Consider the following 19,186-nt stretch of genomic DNA (forward strand, 5'->3'; position numbering starts at 1 on the left):
ACTTGTCCGTAAATACTTTATTTCCTCTTTTTAGGTACACAAGATTCACCAAAAAAGTGCCCCAAATTACAGTTCGTCCTTGTCCCCAGAGATACATTCTCCTACCAGCAACACAGTGCTGAAAACACTTCTGTGAAATTTTTTCAAGAGAACCCAAGAGCCATGTGTAAAACGTGTTAATTCAAACTATGCAGAATGTATATTTATCAAGTTTCATAATAAAAAATGAGTTCACTAAAGACCCTTATGCTTCGACAACCTCTTAAGAGACAAATCATTGGCACCTCAAAAGAAAGGCACTAGACAAACATGATGAACATCAGTACAGAAACTACATTCACAATAATCTACAGCTTGCCACTGAAATAGTAACAGCATATGCACGTGTTCTTTCCCTCAAAATTCAGTACAAGTTTATAGATCTGAGAAACATGCACTACTACACAAGATTTAATATAAATTCTTATTTCAGAGAAGATGTATTAAGCTTCAGTTCTGAGATAGCTCATTGAACTAAAACAATTTACTTGGTCACAACTGACAGAAGCAGAAATAAACTTACCGATTTTCTTTTAAAAAGTTCTCTTTTACCACAAAGACTTGCTACTTGTCTCAGAAACCACCTCCCCTCTGGGGATACTCAGTCAGCAGTATGTGATCGATAACTTCAGGTATTTCTATATTTGCAGAGGCATAGCATGGCATGATCTCTATTAAAACTTCCCATAGTGTTTCTTGCCTAATCTATATAAAGGTAGTATATCACTGAGTCAAATGCAATTAATCAGTGTAAAAATATTAAAAGTAATCATTACAATATATTTTTTTCAATTAGTCAAGAAATAATAGGGGTGTGAAGCCAAAGTGAAACAGGATCTAGATATTCCTTAATTTCCATTTCAGATCTGAAACTCATACTAAATATTCTTCCCTCTCTCCCAAGTATGGCTGCACATTGGAGGTTTTTTTTTTCTTTTAACTGTAAAGCTTGGAGCAATCACCTTCTAAATACATTCACCTTCCCCCTCCCTCACCCCAATAACTGTGCACTTGTAACAATTTTACTCCTTTGCATTTGTACAAATCCTCTCCCACAGACCTATTTTTACTCAAATTTCCAAAAACTATCATGACTGCAGCAGCAGTCCATCAGCAAAACTCTCTATCTCCTATAATAAGAAGTAGCACTAATATTTGCCCTAAGTATAGAGAAAGTATTGGGCAGGCAGGTGGGGTAGTTCTAGTAGCTGCTATTCCATCAGCTTTCCTTAGGATCATCAAATTAAATTCTAAACTCTGAAATATTTTACTGTGTTGCATATTTATATTTTAAAACACATCGAGCACATAAAAATACAGTTAGTGTTCGGGGCGATGAATTTCTAGGCACTTAATTTTCATTCTTTTCTACAGAAATTCTGTAAATTCTTCTAAAGATCCCATTAGACACCAGTGTGTCATGGCCCATACCACTTCATGGCAAGGGCTAAATGATACCTTTACAGCAATTACAGAAGTCTTTCAGAGTAATGAAGATCCACTACATTACACTGTTACCATAAATTATATTTTAAACAAGATAGATCACCTCAGTTGTACAGTACTCTACAATGAATTTCAAACGTTTCTATAAACAGCAACAAAAGGAGCAACTTTCATAGTCACGGAGAAAATAAACTGCCGCCAAGAGAAAGTAAGGAGCTGAAAGCTGAGTGCAAGGTTGTCAAGACTAGTAAAGTGCTCAGACAACTACAGTGAGAAAAGACCGGTGGATGACAAAAGTTTAAGCAAGGGAAAACAGAGAGACTTGTCTTTTCAAAAGGTCTGATTTTGGAAGATTTTTTTAATAATATATGCAATATTGGTATGCAAAAATTTAATCATTCCCTCACATTTAAAATAAATATATGGGCTCTTTGGGCTGTAAAAGCATAAACATATAACAAATTATAAAAACAAATTATGTATAGCTATTTAAGGGATTTATAGTAAAAATGTGTAAATCAGTTTCCTTAATAAAGGGAGTGAGTGGTTAACTTGGAAGTGGTAAAAGTCTAGTAAGTGCTTCATATGTCTCAGACACTATTTTGTGCCTGTGGTCATACCTATATCTACTTCAGTTTATCCACCTGAGCATAAGTAAAACAAAATAAGCATTAGTAAACATTTCTTCCAGAAGCACTTTGGAGTTTGCACAAATGCAGTAGGAAAATGCAAAAAATTTAGGAAAAGATATTAATAAGACTCCAATAACTCTAGAGGCACACTTCAACATGCCAGGTTATATATGTCACCCAATTTCTGCATTTTTCCAAGCAGCTGAGGGCATTATATGACATGTCATCTCTAACAACTGCAGAGAAGTGGCAAGAGAATTAAAGTGTAAATAAGTGAAAGATACATAAACAAACCTTTTTCATACCAGAAAGACTCTATAAAATATTAGTAGTAACTGGCTTACATTTATTTGGAATGACAAAGGTTTCTGGAAAAAAACATACTGTTGCAGTTTGTGTTCTTTTTTTAACCAGAAGTCCTCACATTCACCTTACAACTTCATGGACATTACTGTGAGAACAGAGTAAAGAGAGTAATTTCCATGGGTCCTTCTGAAATCAATGGAATTCTAGTGGTCATAACAGTTTCAGCATATGAACTAACACACAGGATCAGCACCTTGTATATAAATAAAAAAAAAATCCAACTAAAAAAAGCCACTTTGCTACAGATTAAACACTTGCTGCAAATAAACAAAACACTGCAATTTCTACTATTACAAAGTTCAGGACTTTTCTATCAAGTTGTATGAAAATGCCAAAAAAAGGACTGCTGAGGAGACACGTCCATGTGACTTGATCCTTTCAAGCTTCATTAAGAAAAACAGTTAATAATCACAACATTTGAAAGGTGAGATTCTTAGGTCTGAAAGTACTCATTTCCAGCCACACCACAGTATTAAAGGTAGGGTTGGTAGGGAGCTTATCTGAATGATAACAAGATTTTAGTATCTGCTATTCTGAATGCTGGAACAAGATGAACTATATGAAAAATAGAAATCTCAGCTTTCAAATTAAACTAATGTGTAGTTCCTGTCATTGCTACCAAACTAGACTGCTCCTAAATCAGAAACAAAAAAGCATTTCCTAAAATTATATTTATTGTAGGACTAGTAAGATATTAGCTTTAGAATCTTTAAACATTTTAAAAAACACACTGGATCTGTGTCTGCAGTCAATTAGCAGACAACATATAACAATGGAAGTTTTAGTATATTTTTTTCATGTTTGGGGGTTTTCCCCCTAAAAAAAAAAAAAAAAAAAAAATCCTTTTTCACTCGCAATTTCAAACTTTTTTTTTTTAAATTCAAAGTAACATAGAAAAAAACATGTTACTGCTTAGTATCCAGTAATCTGCAAAAGTCTGCACCATGTACCAAACAGAACAAGTGGAAGTAAACTAGAAATCTTTCAGCAGTTCTTTGGAAGTCAATCTTTCAAATACTTTCTTTTTTTTTTTTTTTTTTAAACAAAAACCACTATTGTTGCATCACACATACCTCTTCAATGTTTTTACCACAAGCTAGATGTATGTCAAGAACTCCCTGTGTGCAAAGCATTAAAAACAGTAGATGTAGATTATTCCACACACTACAGACATCCATCCTGCAAGAAGCTATCAGGATAAAAATTTAGATTACAGCATCACTTTGATTAGAAACACAACTACAAGAATAAAGGAAGTAAGTATAACTATGCCAAATTTTTGTTCTACTTTGGTCATGTAGAGTTATGCCATGTAGATGTTCTGGAAGCTCAGCATGCAAGTTATGAAGTTTAAAACAAACAAACAAACAAACCCCCAGCATTCTCCCTGAATATTCTTGAACTACAATATTAATGAGATGCCAATATTCTCATCATCTTTTTACTCTTCAAAATTCAAATTCAGTAGTAGTGCATATACATTCAAGAGATATAATAATTTGAACATATCTATAATAAAGACATTTAATAACAGATTTTTCAGCTCTCAATTTCTTTCTCAATTTAGTCAATGCATTAGGACACAACTGCAGCAGCAACAGCTCACATAAGCCACTGTTCTTGTTCTTTTCTGTACTTCTCAGACCACTTCTGAGTAAGTTCTAGGTAAACATTTGGTTTATGGGGCTTATAATCAAGGTAAACCACCTGTCCAGTCCGTTTGGGGACAGCTTTTTCAATCTGAGTTCCCTCATGCCATTCATTAAAAGATGTAATAGAAATAATTTCTGGTCGCACCAAAAGGGCTGCACTGAAGGCAGTCTCATAGTATTTCCCATTGACACGATTACGGGTGTTGTGGTTGTTCCATGGTCGGATACTCGTATCAATATACCCTGGCCCCACACTTGGAATAAACATTAAGTTGTTACTATCACAAAAGGCTTTTAAACTTGCCCAATTATGATGAGATGAGCCATAGGAGAAGCCATTGGTGGCAAAGTACGTGTACATTCCATCAAAGCCACTTCTGTGAATGTCATGCTTATGTCTTTCTTCTACAAGAAGTGCAATGAATAACGCATCATATGGAGTATTTCGAATAGTCTGGGATCCAGAAACAGTTAACAGATTTGCCCATATTTCAGGAATTGTTACGTAAGAATCATAAACATAAAACATGGGAAGAAATCTGCCTGTGCTGGTCTTATGCCTGTAAAAGGCTGGATGGCTTCCATATCTATAAAGCAAACAAGTATCATTAAGACAAAATTTGCCATTTGGAAAATACTGTTTTACAATCTGAGTTGAAGACTTTTCCTAAAAACTAATTTAAAAAGACAGTGCATGTGCTTCAAAACATAGCAATTCATATCCATTTTCAGTCCAGTGTTTGCTGAAGTATTAAATAATGAATCTGAAAAGAACCTTTAAATTACTACAAATTTGTAACTTATTGTCAAACTGCGCTATAGGTATTTGTTTTCTCTGAAGGGCAATTCTCTAATTCAGCATGAAATAAGACAGACTAAGTAGCATTGATAAACAAAACAACTAGTAGCTGTACAGAATTTGTCAAGCTGAATTAAAATCATTAGAGGTCAACACATTAAAGCTCTAGCTTCTGGTTTGTCACTATAAAAATGTATGTTTAAGTTATTTATCATGTAGCTAATACTTTAACTGCTTTAATCTGAAGTATTATGACTTGTGATACTAATGAATGTTGAAAGCAATTTACATTTGAGTATCTATGTAAAATTCACACTTCAGTATTTAAAAAACAGACTGAGTTTTGTACCACTGAAATATGAACAAAGTTTCTTATAGTTTTCTTCAGTCTCAGTACACATTTTTATATATTCTTCCAAGGTTTAGATAACATACAGAAGTCCCTTAAACCAGCATGTAACAAACCCCAAAGGAAACCACTCTGAAAGCACTCACTTGTCAATGATGTATTTGACATTGTGGTACATACTGCGATCATCTCTATCTTTGTAAGGTTCAATATGAAAAGTGACCTGAAAGATGAAAACGTAGTAAGAGCAACACAAACGTAAAATACTATTGAATACATGGGCACCACATATGATATGAAGCAAGTACCAGTCACATTAAATATAGCTCTTCTTTACAAAGCATATATTTTCATCAGTCTATTTTGAGAATAATCCAACCCTAATTCAACTCCTGCACTGCTAAGATTAGAAGCTTCAGATCCAAGGAAGTTTGGTAATAGAGTAAATATTTAGTTCTGTACATTAAAACAAAACACTGCTTCTGTTTTCCCTAGGCTACAGTGAGTAGTAAGCATGCTTCAGAAAACTTAAAAAACTACAGCAAAAACTAAGAATTGAAATAAAATATTATCTATTCAAATGTCAAAGAACTGATTAACCAATGAAACATTTTAATATTTAATTTCTAAACAATGTATTAAATTTGCTATAAATAATTCTCCAAGGAGAGTTTTCAGTGTCAAAATAGATTTTAAGATATGGGATATGAGAACTTTAATTTAAAATTTTATAGATTTATCAACAGCAATAAACTCTTGGAACTAAATCTAATATAATGTATTGCTACTGCTCTGAATTTCAAGCTTGGAGCTTATGGAATTATTTAACCCATACATGTGAAGTCATTTCAATGTAAAAATGCTATTGTTTTCAAATATACAATTAAATGGAAGAGTATATTACATTAATCAAAGCAACTAGTTTTTCAGAAGCAATTTTAGAGCAGAATGCATTTAATAGTCTTCAACAACTCTGCAACAGTAGCAAATTTCCATTGTAGAGCCAATATCTATCTCTATTAGGTACAAACTATAGAAAAATACAGTGTTAGACTAAATCACTAGGACTGACAAGACAGGTTGAAGAGCACTGTAATTTATTATTTCATTTCCAGTTATCAAAACCAGGCAAATCAAAAGGATGTATCTTTTAGCAGACATAATAGAAATGTATTTTGTATGTTGGTTTTGGTCTACTGACATTCTTAACACTTAACTGTAATAACTTACTGGTGCAAGAATGTTTAAAAACATTACACTGAAGGTAGCATTCCCTGGTAGTACCTATACTTAATATCTGTATTCCAGTAATTATTCCAAGCAATAACAGCAGTTCCATCCATATTCCAGTCATTACCATACTATTACATGCATTTTCCTTGGTAGCTTATTTCATTTTGCCTTGGGCTCCTTTGAGAGACTTGAATGTTAACAAGTTCTTTTAGGTGAGAGCAAGCTCCATCACATGATCTGAAAATTTTGGGGAAGGATAATACTTTTTTGTTTTCTTTTTAATAATTTACTATTACATATTTGCAACTTATGTCACATAATGTAAATCATACAGCATTTTTAACAGTTTCAAAATTACTTCTGTATCTGATTTAACCTTCCTACTTTCCTCCTGCTTATCAAAGAATCTACAGTTGCTACTAGTAACAGGAAACTTCTCTGAGAATCTGCAACTTGCATGAACAACTAAAACCAGAGCAGATGAACAGGCTGTATTTTTAGTCCCCAGTACAGACAACACCCTCCAGAGATGAAACATATACAGCTACTTAGATAATTTAAAAACTCAAATTTATTACTCGGCAAGACTAAAAGGCAATGCATGTTTTCTTTATGCCAAGGGAAAATATAAGTTTTACTCTAAAAGTAATCAAAATCAAACCACAATTTTAAATTCTACTGCTCAATCTATGTAATCTTTAATTGATTTGATATTTCACCTATTTCAGGAAGCCGGTAATTTAGCCTTTCTATCCTGTCATGCCCTGGAGTAACCTAAAGTCAGAGCAGCACCTCTCTGACCTTATTGTCCAAGGCAGGTGTTCCTGACACCTTCTGGAATAAAGATATTAATTCAAACTAGAACTTCTAAATCCCTCTTTAGTACTCATAGATGTTTGCTCCTGACCTCTATGATCAGGTGGCAGCAAGTTATATGGTGATGCAAAAAATGAGGTTAGTCTTCTTTCTCAAAGTTCCTTAGTTTATAGATCATTGTATTGCATAATATTTTGAAATATGTAATACTTCCCTCAACTCCCAAGACTCATTTGAAAACAACAAATTGTCTAACGTTAGAAACTGTTTCCTAAAAAGAAAAAAAAAATAAAAATCCACACCACCATACCTTAGATTCTGTAAGCTTTAGATCTGAACCAAAAGAGAAAAAAGGCAGATAATGATATTTATTCTAGTTATAAGGAAATATTGCTTAGGTCTTATCAAAATTTAGTGTAATTCAAAGGGCACTTATACCTGCTTCTATGACCCAAAAAGAAGTGCACCGTAATAGGCGACAGAAAGAGAAGCCACCATTACATGACAAGCCTCCCTGCTCTACACCATGAGTCAAATGTTGTAAACTCTTAGCAAGGTTTACTTTTCTAAGTAGTCCTACTTTATGCATCTTAAAAATACTTTACCTTTAGATTATATTTATGTGCATAATCCAAAATAACAGGCACCAAATCATCAGTTGGTTCTCCATTTTCATCAGCCATACCCGGTGGGTACCATGAAAGCACTATTACACCTGAAAATACAAACCAAGTTTTAAATCATGTTGTTTAACATATAACATGTACGTTATAACATTTTCATGAGTTATAATTATTGTTTGATGTGAAATCTACATGATATAAGTGAGAATTTCAAATTGCTTTTTAACCAATTACAAAATCTCAGTATTCTCAGAGTGGATTTTAACTTCTCTCTTTGTTTAAAAGACAACAAAACAAACAGTGGTAAGATCATCTGTCAAGGAAACAGATCTGTGCTGTGTCCCAAGCCTAACACTTAGAGCCATTCCCTCCCACTTCTCAGCACAGCCTCCTAATCTCCAGGTTGTACCAAGAGGAGAATGCTCCCAACTAAAGTATTATAGCTATACCACAGTACAGGCAGAGAATATCAAGATACATAGGGTTAGAGAACACTCAAGAGATGAGGGCTGTGCATGTGATGAAAGAGATTCTCATTTTATGAAACTTTATTCCCAACCATATTTCTGCATTGTACCTCTGGCTCTACTACAAAACAACCATTTCGTACTAGAAGCAGTGACATAATCCCACAACCCTCCTCCTTGCTAAAAGCAGTTACTATGGTGTAATCCACCATTCCGACAATGTGAAATTAGTTTTCAAATTTATTACCTAAAAAAATGCTGGAGTAGCTCTCAATATTTTAAGGATGTTACTATTCCTGTCAAAAAAGACAACAAATACAACGTCCCTATACTGTAAATTTTCCTGATGCTCTCCATGAAAACAAAAGAACACATACCTCTTCAGAAAGGCTAAACCCTTTCCTTCTAAATTAAAATGCTGTCAGATAAATAAATTAGACCTTTTAGGTGTGTAGCTGGAAATAATATCAGGAAGAAGGTAAGACAAAGAAATACATGACATACTGATGTAGGAATATTTTCTTAACAACACTATTTAAAACATACGGAAGAATAAGCCGATGTCATTCTTTTTAACTAAGTAACGATTTAAGTACATAAATCAGGTCACTGAGATAGGGAAGTATATACTCTAAATACGATCTATTTTACTATTATAACATTTCTGACTAACAATTTCCAAACAAACAAGTCCAAAATTATGCAAAAGAAAGCATAAATTAGAGTGAATACACAATCATCTTCTAACATCAAAATCAGAAATTTAAGCTCACTACACATAGAAGAAGTTAGTTCAACTACCCTCAGCATATTCTCTCCATATTTTATCAGAAAGAGAATCACAAATAATAGACTAACTATCACAACGGATAGTCTGCTCAAGGACAAGAAAAATGCAATATTTTACTGCATTTTATCACCATACCTTTTATTTCACACAAAAGAAAAGGACAACATTCAAATGAGTAAGACGTAAAGGACAAGTAGAACAGCAGCAACAAACTCAGGTTACACTCAAGGTATCCTGAGTACAACATCTGTCAAGCCCCTTTTCTATACCTTTAGGAAACAGGGAAAAGTTCAGGAGACAGAATTGTTCATCAAGGAACCTAAATTCACGTTTGCATTCGTCTTTCCCTGAGAAAGGCTACTTAATATTTTCTTTCCTGTGGTTAAAAAATACAGTTAGGTACCACTTCAGGAGTCTAAAAAAGGATGGACTCGATGCCAAAAACAATAGCATAAACATGTTTAAAACCAGAGTAGAGTCATTCAAGACAAATGAAGGACTTCAAGCTGGACTACCACAAAAATAGGCTGGTGCAAAAAAACAAGTTTCACCAAGCAATCCGAGGAATAAAATCTATTGTACTAATCTATTAAAAATTAGGAAATTAATAAATAAGGAAAAAGTTGTAAAATATAAGAAGAACACAGGAAGCACTGCATGAGACTCCTGCTGCTCCAATCTCTTATATGCCTTTGATCATTACACAATATTGGCTGAAAGAACCACTTACATTTTTCTCCTTTTGTAAGATCCTTGATAAAGCCTCAAAAAAAGCTAGAAGAAAAATTATTACTTGACAGAATGTAAAATGCAGTCACGGATTAGACATTGGCTAAGAGACAAAAAGAAGAAACTATAAAGAGTCAACCTCACAGTACACAAAAAATGAACACAGTATAATTCTTATGAAAAAAAGATGCAATACTTGAAGTAATGTCCTGAGGGAAAAGAGTTCATGATTTATGTTGATGAAATCTAGATGGAAGAGAACAAATTCAAGTGTACTTAAATCCCTAAGTCAGAATAACAGCAAAAAAAAAAAAAAAAAAAAAAATCACTTTTGACAAATATCAGTAATACGTTACAAAGAGTATGTCACAGGAAGCATGAACTACTCATTCACATTGCTGAGTTTTAAATGGAAAACTAACTTCAGCTACTAAAAAACCCTTACTTTGCCAAGCATTTTTCCTAGTATTTGGCGCCTTTTCCACCAGCCGTTCAGCTTTATTAGACACTGGTATCACGAGAACAAGAAACATCACAGATTCTTCTAAAGCTACAAGTGCCCTCTCTGCTTTCATCACACTATCATGCATTATTTTGCTTTAGATAAGACTAAAATAGTGCTTACTAATACCCGAGATTTCTCTGCAACAGCTTTCCCACTGTTGCTGGTGTTCCTGCTAATGGAGTTATCGTATTACTGAAAAGGGTGAGAATTTCCTACGTTTATATGAAACCTTGTACAAAATACAGGTTAGGATAAAAATTAGGAGAAAACAATAACCAAGAAGTAAACATTATACAAGTAAAGACTACTAATGGGAATAACACAATTACATCAAACTTTAATGATTAGGTGAATGAAACCGATTCAATTCAAGGTGATTAGCACTCTGAATAATGCTACGAGCTCTGGTCATGTTGCTCCAACTACATTTACAGAAGCTGGTCACAGTTTAATATTAGCCTATCAGGACTGCTTATTTTAAAGAAGATGAACATAAAAAGGACCATAAAGCCTAACAACAAAGAATGACACCAAAAATATACTGAATATTCTTATGTATATAGTTCATCTTATTTAAAGGAAGGGACCATCAATTTGAATTCGCAAAAAGATACTTTTTTAGAAATAAACTATAATTAGCTACATTGAAACTATTGTATCCGAGTTCAAGAAGGTTTGGATTAGACATTTCCATACCTAATGAGAACACCTAGAAATACACTGCATAAAATATAAACTGTATAAAACCTATAAACCTACATGCTTTTTGACATATGAATACGTAATTGTTATTACACACAAAGAATTCAGAAACACCCCCGCCGCTCCTATTTGAACAGACTGCTCCATAACCATGTTAACATGATTTACTGAAACCTGTTCTTAAAACTGAAGTATTCATCTCCAAAAATAAAATACACAGACAATATATGCTAGCAATGGTTTCTGTATTTTCTACATATGTTATCAGTGCTTAACAGTAAGTCATGAAACACATGCACCTACAGGATTACAAATATAGTTCTTACATTTCTGTGCTGTTACACTCATCAGACACAGCTTTGAAGATGTAGGTTTTGGTTGGGAGTTAAAACTCAGAAATACAAAGACATTTACTAGTTTCAGACATTTCCAGAATTACATAGGAAAATGGAAGAATGGGTCAGTTTTGTTCATTCACATATTTAAGGCTGGCTAAAAGAACAACATGCTGAAACGTTAACATTCATTACCAGTTGAAGCTGAACGCATTTGTTTCATGTGGGCTTCTATGACAGAAGGGTCTTTGGAACTGTAAGATCCGAGTTCAGGATAAAAGTTGGCCCCAATGTCCTCAGGAGGATTATGCCTTCCCTTTGGATAATTGTTTGCAATTTTGGGATCCCAATGTGGCAACAACGGATGGTTCCAGTGAATGTATTTACCATCAAACTGTGGATTCCCAAACCAACTATAGTAGAATATGTGAAAGTTATAATTAGGAGAAGACAGCTCCTCTTCCAGCTTGTTTACAGGAGGCATAGATGCCTTCATAGTATTGACTGCGATACTATGTAAATTACTGACACGTGTTACAGTATCTCCTTGAACCCTGTTTAGTGAATTCTGTTTATTGTCTAAGAGCACTGTCCGTTGTTGAAGCTCGGGCAACAATCCAAGTCCAAATGGATCCCCAAAGCCAGCTCTGTCAGGTCTCAGAGTCTTCAAAGCCATCATTATGGAACAAATAAACAAAATAAAAAGCAACAAAATGATGCATGTTCTTCTGCGAAATCTTGCCATGATGTCATAGTTCAGAATCCAAACGGAAGGATTTTGGCCGCAACTGATCAAAAGACAAATATTTTAAAGTCAGATTTCTTATTACCTAATTCAGCAGTATGAAATGCTTCATAAAGTTTCTACATAACAGAAATAATATGGAGACAAATGTGATGTATACACTGACTGCATAACTAACAGCCCTTTGCAGGGGCAGGCAACAAAAAATATTTCTGCATTTGAGAATGTGCATCAGGTTCTGAGGTTCTACCACCAAGGACTCACATATTTTATAAAACATCTTACTTTTGAACTTCATTGTTTTTGCTAACCCAAATAAATCCCATGAAATGGAAATTCTGGTTACATTATTTCAGAACTATCACTTTTTGACAAATCTGATAGCAATAGCACAGAAAATAGAATAAAAAAAGCTGAAGTCATGAAGGGAGAATAACGTAGCGGAACAAGAGTAAAGAACAAAATGGGATATGACAGAAGCACAGCTTATATTCAGAATACAGGTTTCATTTACTAACCTATTTACTGGCTTCGGACTAACCACTTTGTGTTTAGTTAACCACTACACTGACCAGATACTTTGGCAAATTAAATTCAAAACAATGATGCTTTGCAACTTTACAGATCTAAAATTCTAATTTATTTTCTGAATTATGTAAACAAAAACCAGCATAGCGTTAAGGATGTACCTCAACCAGAAAGCCTGTAAGTTAGCTGCTGGCAGCCTGTTAGTACAATGTCACAGCTGCATGACACTTAATGTAGAATTCCAGGACTAAGTTCAAAACAAGACCAACAGTACACAGCAAGATTTGAGCCCTGCAAGTAGGGGGAAGAAAATCCATATAGTGGAATGCTTGATTACTTTATTTACAACTTTAATTCCTGTTCAACATTAAACTCGAGAGCCAGAGAAAAGGATTAATGAAATTTAGGTTACCACAGAATTATGTGGAACAAGATTATGCATAAAATTGACTAAACTGGAAAATCTTAGAATAAATTTCTGATTCAACAGTCATTAGACATAGCATAGCTGTGATTTTGTGTTTCTCTCACTGACCTCCAAATTTTAGAATCTTACCTTAATTCACTGAGATATACACAGGTCGTTCTAAAATACTTATAAAGTATCTCACCTTAGTTTCCTACCAATGTTCTTTACTACTGTTAAAGTGCATTAACACATAGCTCAGTTGTCACAACAGTATTTGTTACTGCTGTGATAATTTTAGATAAGGAATTTTAGAATATGCTTTTTAACAATACAGCCTGAATTGGATTAGCAGTATGACACTGCCAAAAAGGGAAGTTCTGCTTCCATTTCCAACCTTAATGCATTCATCCTGCTGTCTACTTTTAGTTACCTCTGGGATTCATCTGGTTTTCACAGTAAGGTCACTCATACACTTCAACAGCAAAACCCTGTTAACATCTCAAAAATAAACAACAAAAAAAACCCTATGCACTTTTAACTTGTTAGAGAGCTGACTCAGCTGAATGAGTATCAAAGCACTAATGCCAACAAAAGAGTTAATAGCACAGATGGGGGAAGGGAAGAGAACAAAAGTGATGCTGATCATTCTGCCCAACTGGATTGTGAAACCATACCTTTGGCTACTCTCAGGGAAAATGATTTTATGGCGTATATGCTTATAGTACCTCATTTAAGACTTTTCATTAACAGATTTCACTTCACTTTACATCAAATTACAGGGTTCTTTTTCTACAGCTCACAATCCATCCCAAGATCTTAGAATTTTGCCAAAGAGATTATCTGGAGTCCAGAACATTTTTCTTCTAATAAGAAGTTAACTTTAAAGACATTCAAACTACTTCTACTATTTTTCCTGACCTTTTCAGTCTTCTTTCTAATCTATCACGCTACCCCTTCCTGGGCGTTTAACTCAATTTTTGGATTAGACAAACTGAAGTTTTCTAAAGGGTCAGGATTTTTTTTTTTTTTTTAAGGGAAACAATGTTATTCACCTGGCTAATGTATTAATATATTCAGTTTTCTTTAATTTAACCCAGATGCTATTGATCTTCATTAAACAACATACAGGACTGCCAGTGATAAATTACTTCTGCAATTATTATCTCATCTCTTCTGTAAAAAAGAAGTCATGACTGTAATGTCTATAATTAGAATGTTCATAAGGTCTTTCATTTGGGCTTTCCTATTCCATATTGAAGAAACTGTTCCTTTTTATTCTTTGCTTGACATATCTGCTACTAAATTCCTCCTCTGTTGCATCAAGATTTCAGTATCATAAAGTGCTTTTTCTGAAGTGTCAGGAATTGATCTTAGTGCTCCATGTTCTTATTTCACCAAGTATTTTTTCAATGGAATATTTATCATGAAAGTATACTAAAAACAAGCAGCATACTTACTAAAATTTGACTAGCATCAGGACAGACCCTGGTCTACGATAGCATATTATGGACCTCTAGTATGCTTATATAGAGGCTCACCATCAAAGTGCAAAATTTCTAGAACAAGTAAGTGATACTTATGGTAAAGGCTTGTGTTTTCGGGAGACATTAGTCTCAATGATGATGACATAATTCAGTCCTGGCACAGATACCTATACTGTAAAAGCTGCATTGAAGAGCTACAGGTTGGTAATGATTGCATTGTATCATTTAACCTTGTTCAGAGCTACTCTCTAGAGACAGTGACAGATAAATTATGCTCATCAACGCTAGTGCCACAGCAGAACGGTACTATTGGGGAAACAGACTGAGCAAACATGCCATGTGAAACAGCAACCTGAAGTTATGTCTATCCTTGGAACTGGAAAAATCTTAGAATACCTTTCTGATTCGACAGAAATACAAAATCACAGCTATGCTGTCATGGACATCCAAATTTTAGAATCTGACTTCAATTTACTGAGGTACACAGGTCATTCCTAGATACTTATGAAGTATCTTGCCTTGGACTGTTGGGTGCATTTGGATCTAACAGCAATTCTCACTCTCAGTAGGAAAAAGCCTGGATAACTTCAGCTTTATGCAGATTAAGATGTCACATTCAGACAGTTACTCTGACTCATATGATGACTTGTTAACTGGTAGCAGCTTTTGAATTCTAACTCCAAGTTTGTTGACCCATGTTGGTGTACCAGCCCAAAACGTAAGTAGTTCAGGCTCTTTCTTTTGCCTAGTGAATTCATTTTAAAAGAAAAAAAAAAAAAAAAATCCATCTGTAACAGGTCAGAAGGAAGAACGAGTTAGCTTAGATCATCAGTCTCTGCCTATGGGCAAAGAACAGGTCCAATGCAGAGCAATGCTTTACCAGAATAGTTAGGCATCTTCAGCTATTTGTGGATCAGAGACTTCCTCAACAAAAAGTAATTTCTTTGTACGATATGAAAAAACACCTTCTGTTTAGAAACTCACCTGCCAGTTTAATTTGATGCCCCTAGTTCCCAAATTAGAAGGGAGAGTAAGCAAGCACTTGGTTACATTTATTTATTATTATTTACATTTTCTACTTCACTAATAATTTAATTGCTTCTATCAGGTTCTCTGAGTTTTCCTTTAGAGAAATTCCTAGTCATCTAGTCTGTACATTGTATCACTATCACTGGATACATTTAAACATTTTTGAGGTGTTTCTTCTCTGTACTGTTTCAGCTCCACTACATACTTCCTTTCTGTGAGTAAGGGAACACATTTGAATACAGTGTGACTTTCAATACGCATCCTGGACATAAAATTGCCTTTTTTTTTTTTTTTTTAATTTTGCTCCCTATCCCTTTTACAAAAAATTCTGCTTTCTATCAATTCAGTTCACAGCCAATGCACGTAACCTGACTACAGAATTATCATCATCCCTAAATCTAGTTCCTGAGTGGTAAAAATGAGCTCAGAGGTCATTACTGTGAAATTAAAATTGTTTTCTTTACTCTGTGCATTACACTACTTTTTTTTTTTTTTTTTAATTGTTTTTAATCACCGAGTCACTCCCTACTGGAAAGTTCTTTGGCAAATTTTCCACTGAAAGGTGCCTGAAGAAGTCAGGATCTTCAGTTAACTCTGTCAATGTACTCTTCACTACCACACACACTTTTCCAAATCATGAATTGTTACCTTCAGGTCCAGACCGAAAGCACAGAAGTCAATTCATGTCTTTTGGTTTCTCCTTTTATGATTACAGACACTACAGTTTCCTTCATTACACATCAGAAAAATATGAAGATTTACCATGAAAGGGTAGAACCTATATTTCCATAACCTTCAGTCCCCTTCTCCAAAAAAAATCTTACAGTTATTTTGCTTTTAGTTTGTAAGCTGCTATATAAACTTAAAAGGACAAAATAAATGTATATTTATCCCTCTATGACCATCTCTGTTCCAAACTAATTTGTTTCTTATATGGGAAGAAATAGTATGAAACTCATCACAGCAGTACAGAACCTCCAGCTGTTCTTCCTAAAACAACTAATACCTTCATGAAGGAAAAAAAAAGTGTCCATGAAAAAAGCTGAATTATTTTCTAAACTGTTCCCCAAACTTAACAGCAAGGCTGTCTCAAGGATAACCTCTCCCGTTCAAGCTCATACTTGACAGCAATGTTGGGTTTTTTCCTCACTCACTGCTGCGTTTTATACCTTTAAGTTATCCTGCAGGCAAACCTTCTGTTTGCCCTTTCCACTATATGAAGAAAAAAGCGTACAGATGGACAGATGACAACAGAGCTTTTTTTTCCCCCCTCATGTTTCCCAAAATAAGGATGTTTCTTTAGTCAGAGGAAAAAAAGGGGTTTAATTACTCTAGATAATTTTGGTCATATAACTCAAGTTTCAACACCCCGCCCTATGGGTTGTTTTTTCCAGTTTTACTGATTCCAAAAGAGAAATATGCAATGCAAAGAAAGCATGTTCAGATAAAACAGATGTATCTATTTTAGTAAGAACCAGCAAATATCGTAATTTATTTGTTCTGATGTTTCTTAAATGTAACAAACGAAAGTGCAACACAGAAGAGAGCTCTGAAAATCTGACTTTCTTGATGCAAGAAGGGTAAGGTCATCCAAAAGTCACTGAGGTTGGTAGCTCATGGCCAATATCAAAGCTTCTCAGCTAAATTTTCTAAGCTTAGCTTCTCCTAAGATTTCCCAGCTCAAAGAACCTGAAAACTCTGAAGTGACAGATCAGCTCTAGACAGAGGTGACGCTTCTAGGCCTTCAAAGCCCTTCATTCTGGAGCTACAGTGCAGATGTGCACCTAGAAACATTACTTTGGTTCCCAAGTGATTGACCAGGTGCAATTTAGTAAAATTCCCTGAGGACTGATAAGTCTGTCCAAACCACCACATTTACACAGTACATTCTGGTCTGGGGAACACAAATAATAAAAAAAACCAACAGAGGCTGACCACATCTTCCTTGTGAGAGCCTCAGGAGTGTTTCTAGTATTAGAAAAACTGGGAAACTTCTCAAAAAGTGTCTGCATAGAAAAAGTCTTTTTCTAAAGACTTTTTTAAAAAGCCCTGGCAAATCATTAAAGATGGAAGAAGACATTACATATGGCATGCAGACACTTTATAGCTGTGCTTACATACCAAATATATATATTTTTAAGCACTTCCAATAATATAAGGTTTCTTTTGGTTCACCCAATTTAGAAAGAGGTATTTGAAATATGACAATTCTAACATGGATAACTGTATCATTCACAAACAGGGAATGTGATTTTTTCACTAACCTGATTTGAATTTAAGGAAGATAGCAGCAAGAACAAAAACCAATTCTCCCGCATTTTCTTTGTTCTAAACGTGGTAAGACAACCTCCAGCATTAAATTATACTTAATATATAAGAGTATTTGATTTCAACATGCCAGCGTTCTTCTGCTTCGAAAGGACATTGAAAGACACACCTAACTTTGAGCAGCTGCGGACCACGAAAAGAAAGCAACCTTCAGCCATCTTCCTCACCGGGAGCTACCTGCGCACCAGCTTCCCGGGGCAGTTCACAGCACGGGCAGCTGCAGAGCCAGGCTGTTTGACAAGAGTTGAAAGTAAGAAAGGGGAGCGAAGCCAGCTTGCTGCGCTGCTCCCCTTCCCTGCCGAGCAAGCCACCACATTACGAGCGTTCACACTTTTCTCCAACACCGACGAGCCAAGCGCCGGAGCTTTCAGCCACGCACCAGCCCCTGCCAGAAGCTGCGCATCTGCCGCGGCCGAGAGGCGCGGCGAGGGCCCTTCGCAGAGGTGAGGAGGGGAGGGCACCGCCGGCCCCTCCGACAACGGCTGCGGGCGGGAGCCTTCCCCTCCTCTCCTCTCCCGGCCTCTCCCAGCCCCGAGGAGCGCCCCAGCAGGGCCCAACTCCGAGAAGCCCCAGGGCTACGCCGCGGCGCCCGGCCCGGCCCGTCTCCTCGCTTCCCCTTCCCCCGCCCCCGGGGCCAGCAGCGGCGCTAGCGGCGCAGCCGGGGCCCGGGGAGGGCCGCTGCCCTTACTCACCCGCCCGAAGCAGGGGCGCTGCCCGACGGCCGGTGGGCGGGCGGGAAGGGGGGCGTGCTCGTGGGGCAGCCGGGCGCGGCGGCAGCGGCCGGGGAAAGACTCTGAGCGGGATCGCCCCGCTGCGCCGAGGCTGGGGAGCAAATGCGCCTGCGCCAGCAGGCGCGCATGCGCGGGGCCGGGCGGCGGAGAGGCCGGGGCGCCGGGGGTAGCGCCGGTGTGGGCGGAGTGGCCGCCGGTCGTCCGTTAACGCGCGGTTGTAGCCAGGCTGTTCGTGTGCGGTGGTGAGGCCTCAGGGCTGGTTGCCGCGGGCTTGCGAGGGGAGAGCCGAGGTCGTCGGCCTGTCTGCGGCCGGGTGGTCGCTGGGGCTCCCTGGCTTTTCCCTCTGCGAGGAAAGGACGTGAGCAGCTGCGTGTTAGGCCTCCTTGGGCTTTGAAATAGCCTTTTTTACTCAGAAGGCCTAAGAATTCTTCAGTTCTTTAAATTCTTTG

The 19,186-nt window shown here is 36.4% G+C and overlaps 1 protein-coding gene across 2 annotated transcripts; it reads right to left on the reverse strand.

Annotated features, from left to right (window-relative positions):
• Positions 1-3,538: 3,538 nt before the first annotated feature.
• Positions 3,539-18,783, reverse strand: MANEA (mannosidase endo-alpha). Of its 2 annotated transcripts, XM_050894027.1 has the most exons (6): positions 18,699-18,783; positions 18,116-18,236; positions 11,679-12,271; positions 7,938-8,047; positions 5,430-5,506; positions 3,539-4,722 (listed from the first exon to the last, which is right to left on the reverse strand). In XM_050894027.1, exons 3-6 carry the CDS (start codon positions 12,226-12,228, stop codon positions 4,086-4,088), a joined length of 1,374 nt encoding a protein of 457 aa, XP_050749984.1. In that variant the 5' UTR covers positions 12,229-12,271; positions 18,116-18,236; positions 18,699-18,783; the 3' UTR covers positions 3,539-4,085. The 2 variants fall into 2 exon arrangements, with proteins under 2 accessions (XP_050749984.1, XP_050749985.1); XM_050894028.1 differs by lacking the exon at positions 18,116-18,236.
• Positions 18,784-19,186: the final 403 nt, after the last annotated feature.

The sequence above is a fragment of the Gymnogyps californianus genome, chromosome 3 (genome assembly GCF_018139145.2).
Source record: "Gymnogyps californianus isolate 813 chromosome 3, ASM1813914v2, whole genome shotgun sequence".
NCBI lineage: Eukaryota > Metazoa > Chordata > Aves > Accipitriformes > Cathartidae > Gymnogyps > Gymnogyps californianus.

Coding starts and splice junctions, on each gene's coding strand:
- MANEA (XM_050894028.1), bottom strand. CDS start 12,228: ATGGCAAGATTTCGCAGAAGAACATGCATCATTTTGTTGCTTTTTATT. Junction 5,507..7,937: donor CACATAAATATAATCTAAAG/GTAAAGTATTTT, acceptor TTCATCTTTCAG/GTCACTTTTCATATTGAACC. Junction 4,723..5,429: donor GTCAAATACATCATTGACAA/GTGAGTGCTTTC, acceptor TTTGCTTTATAG/ATATGGAAGCCATCCAGCCT.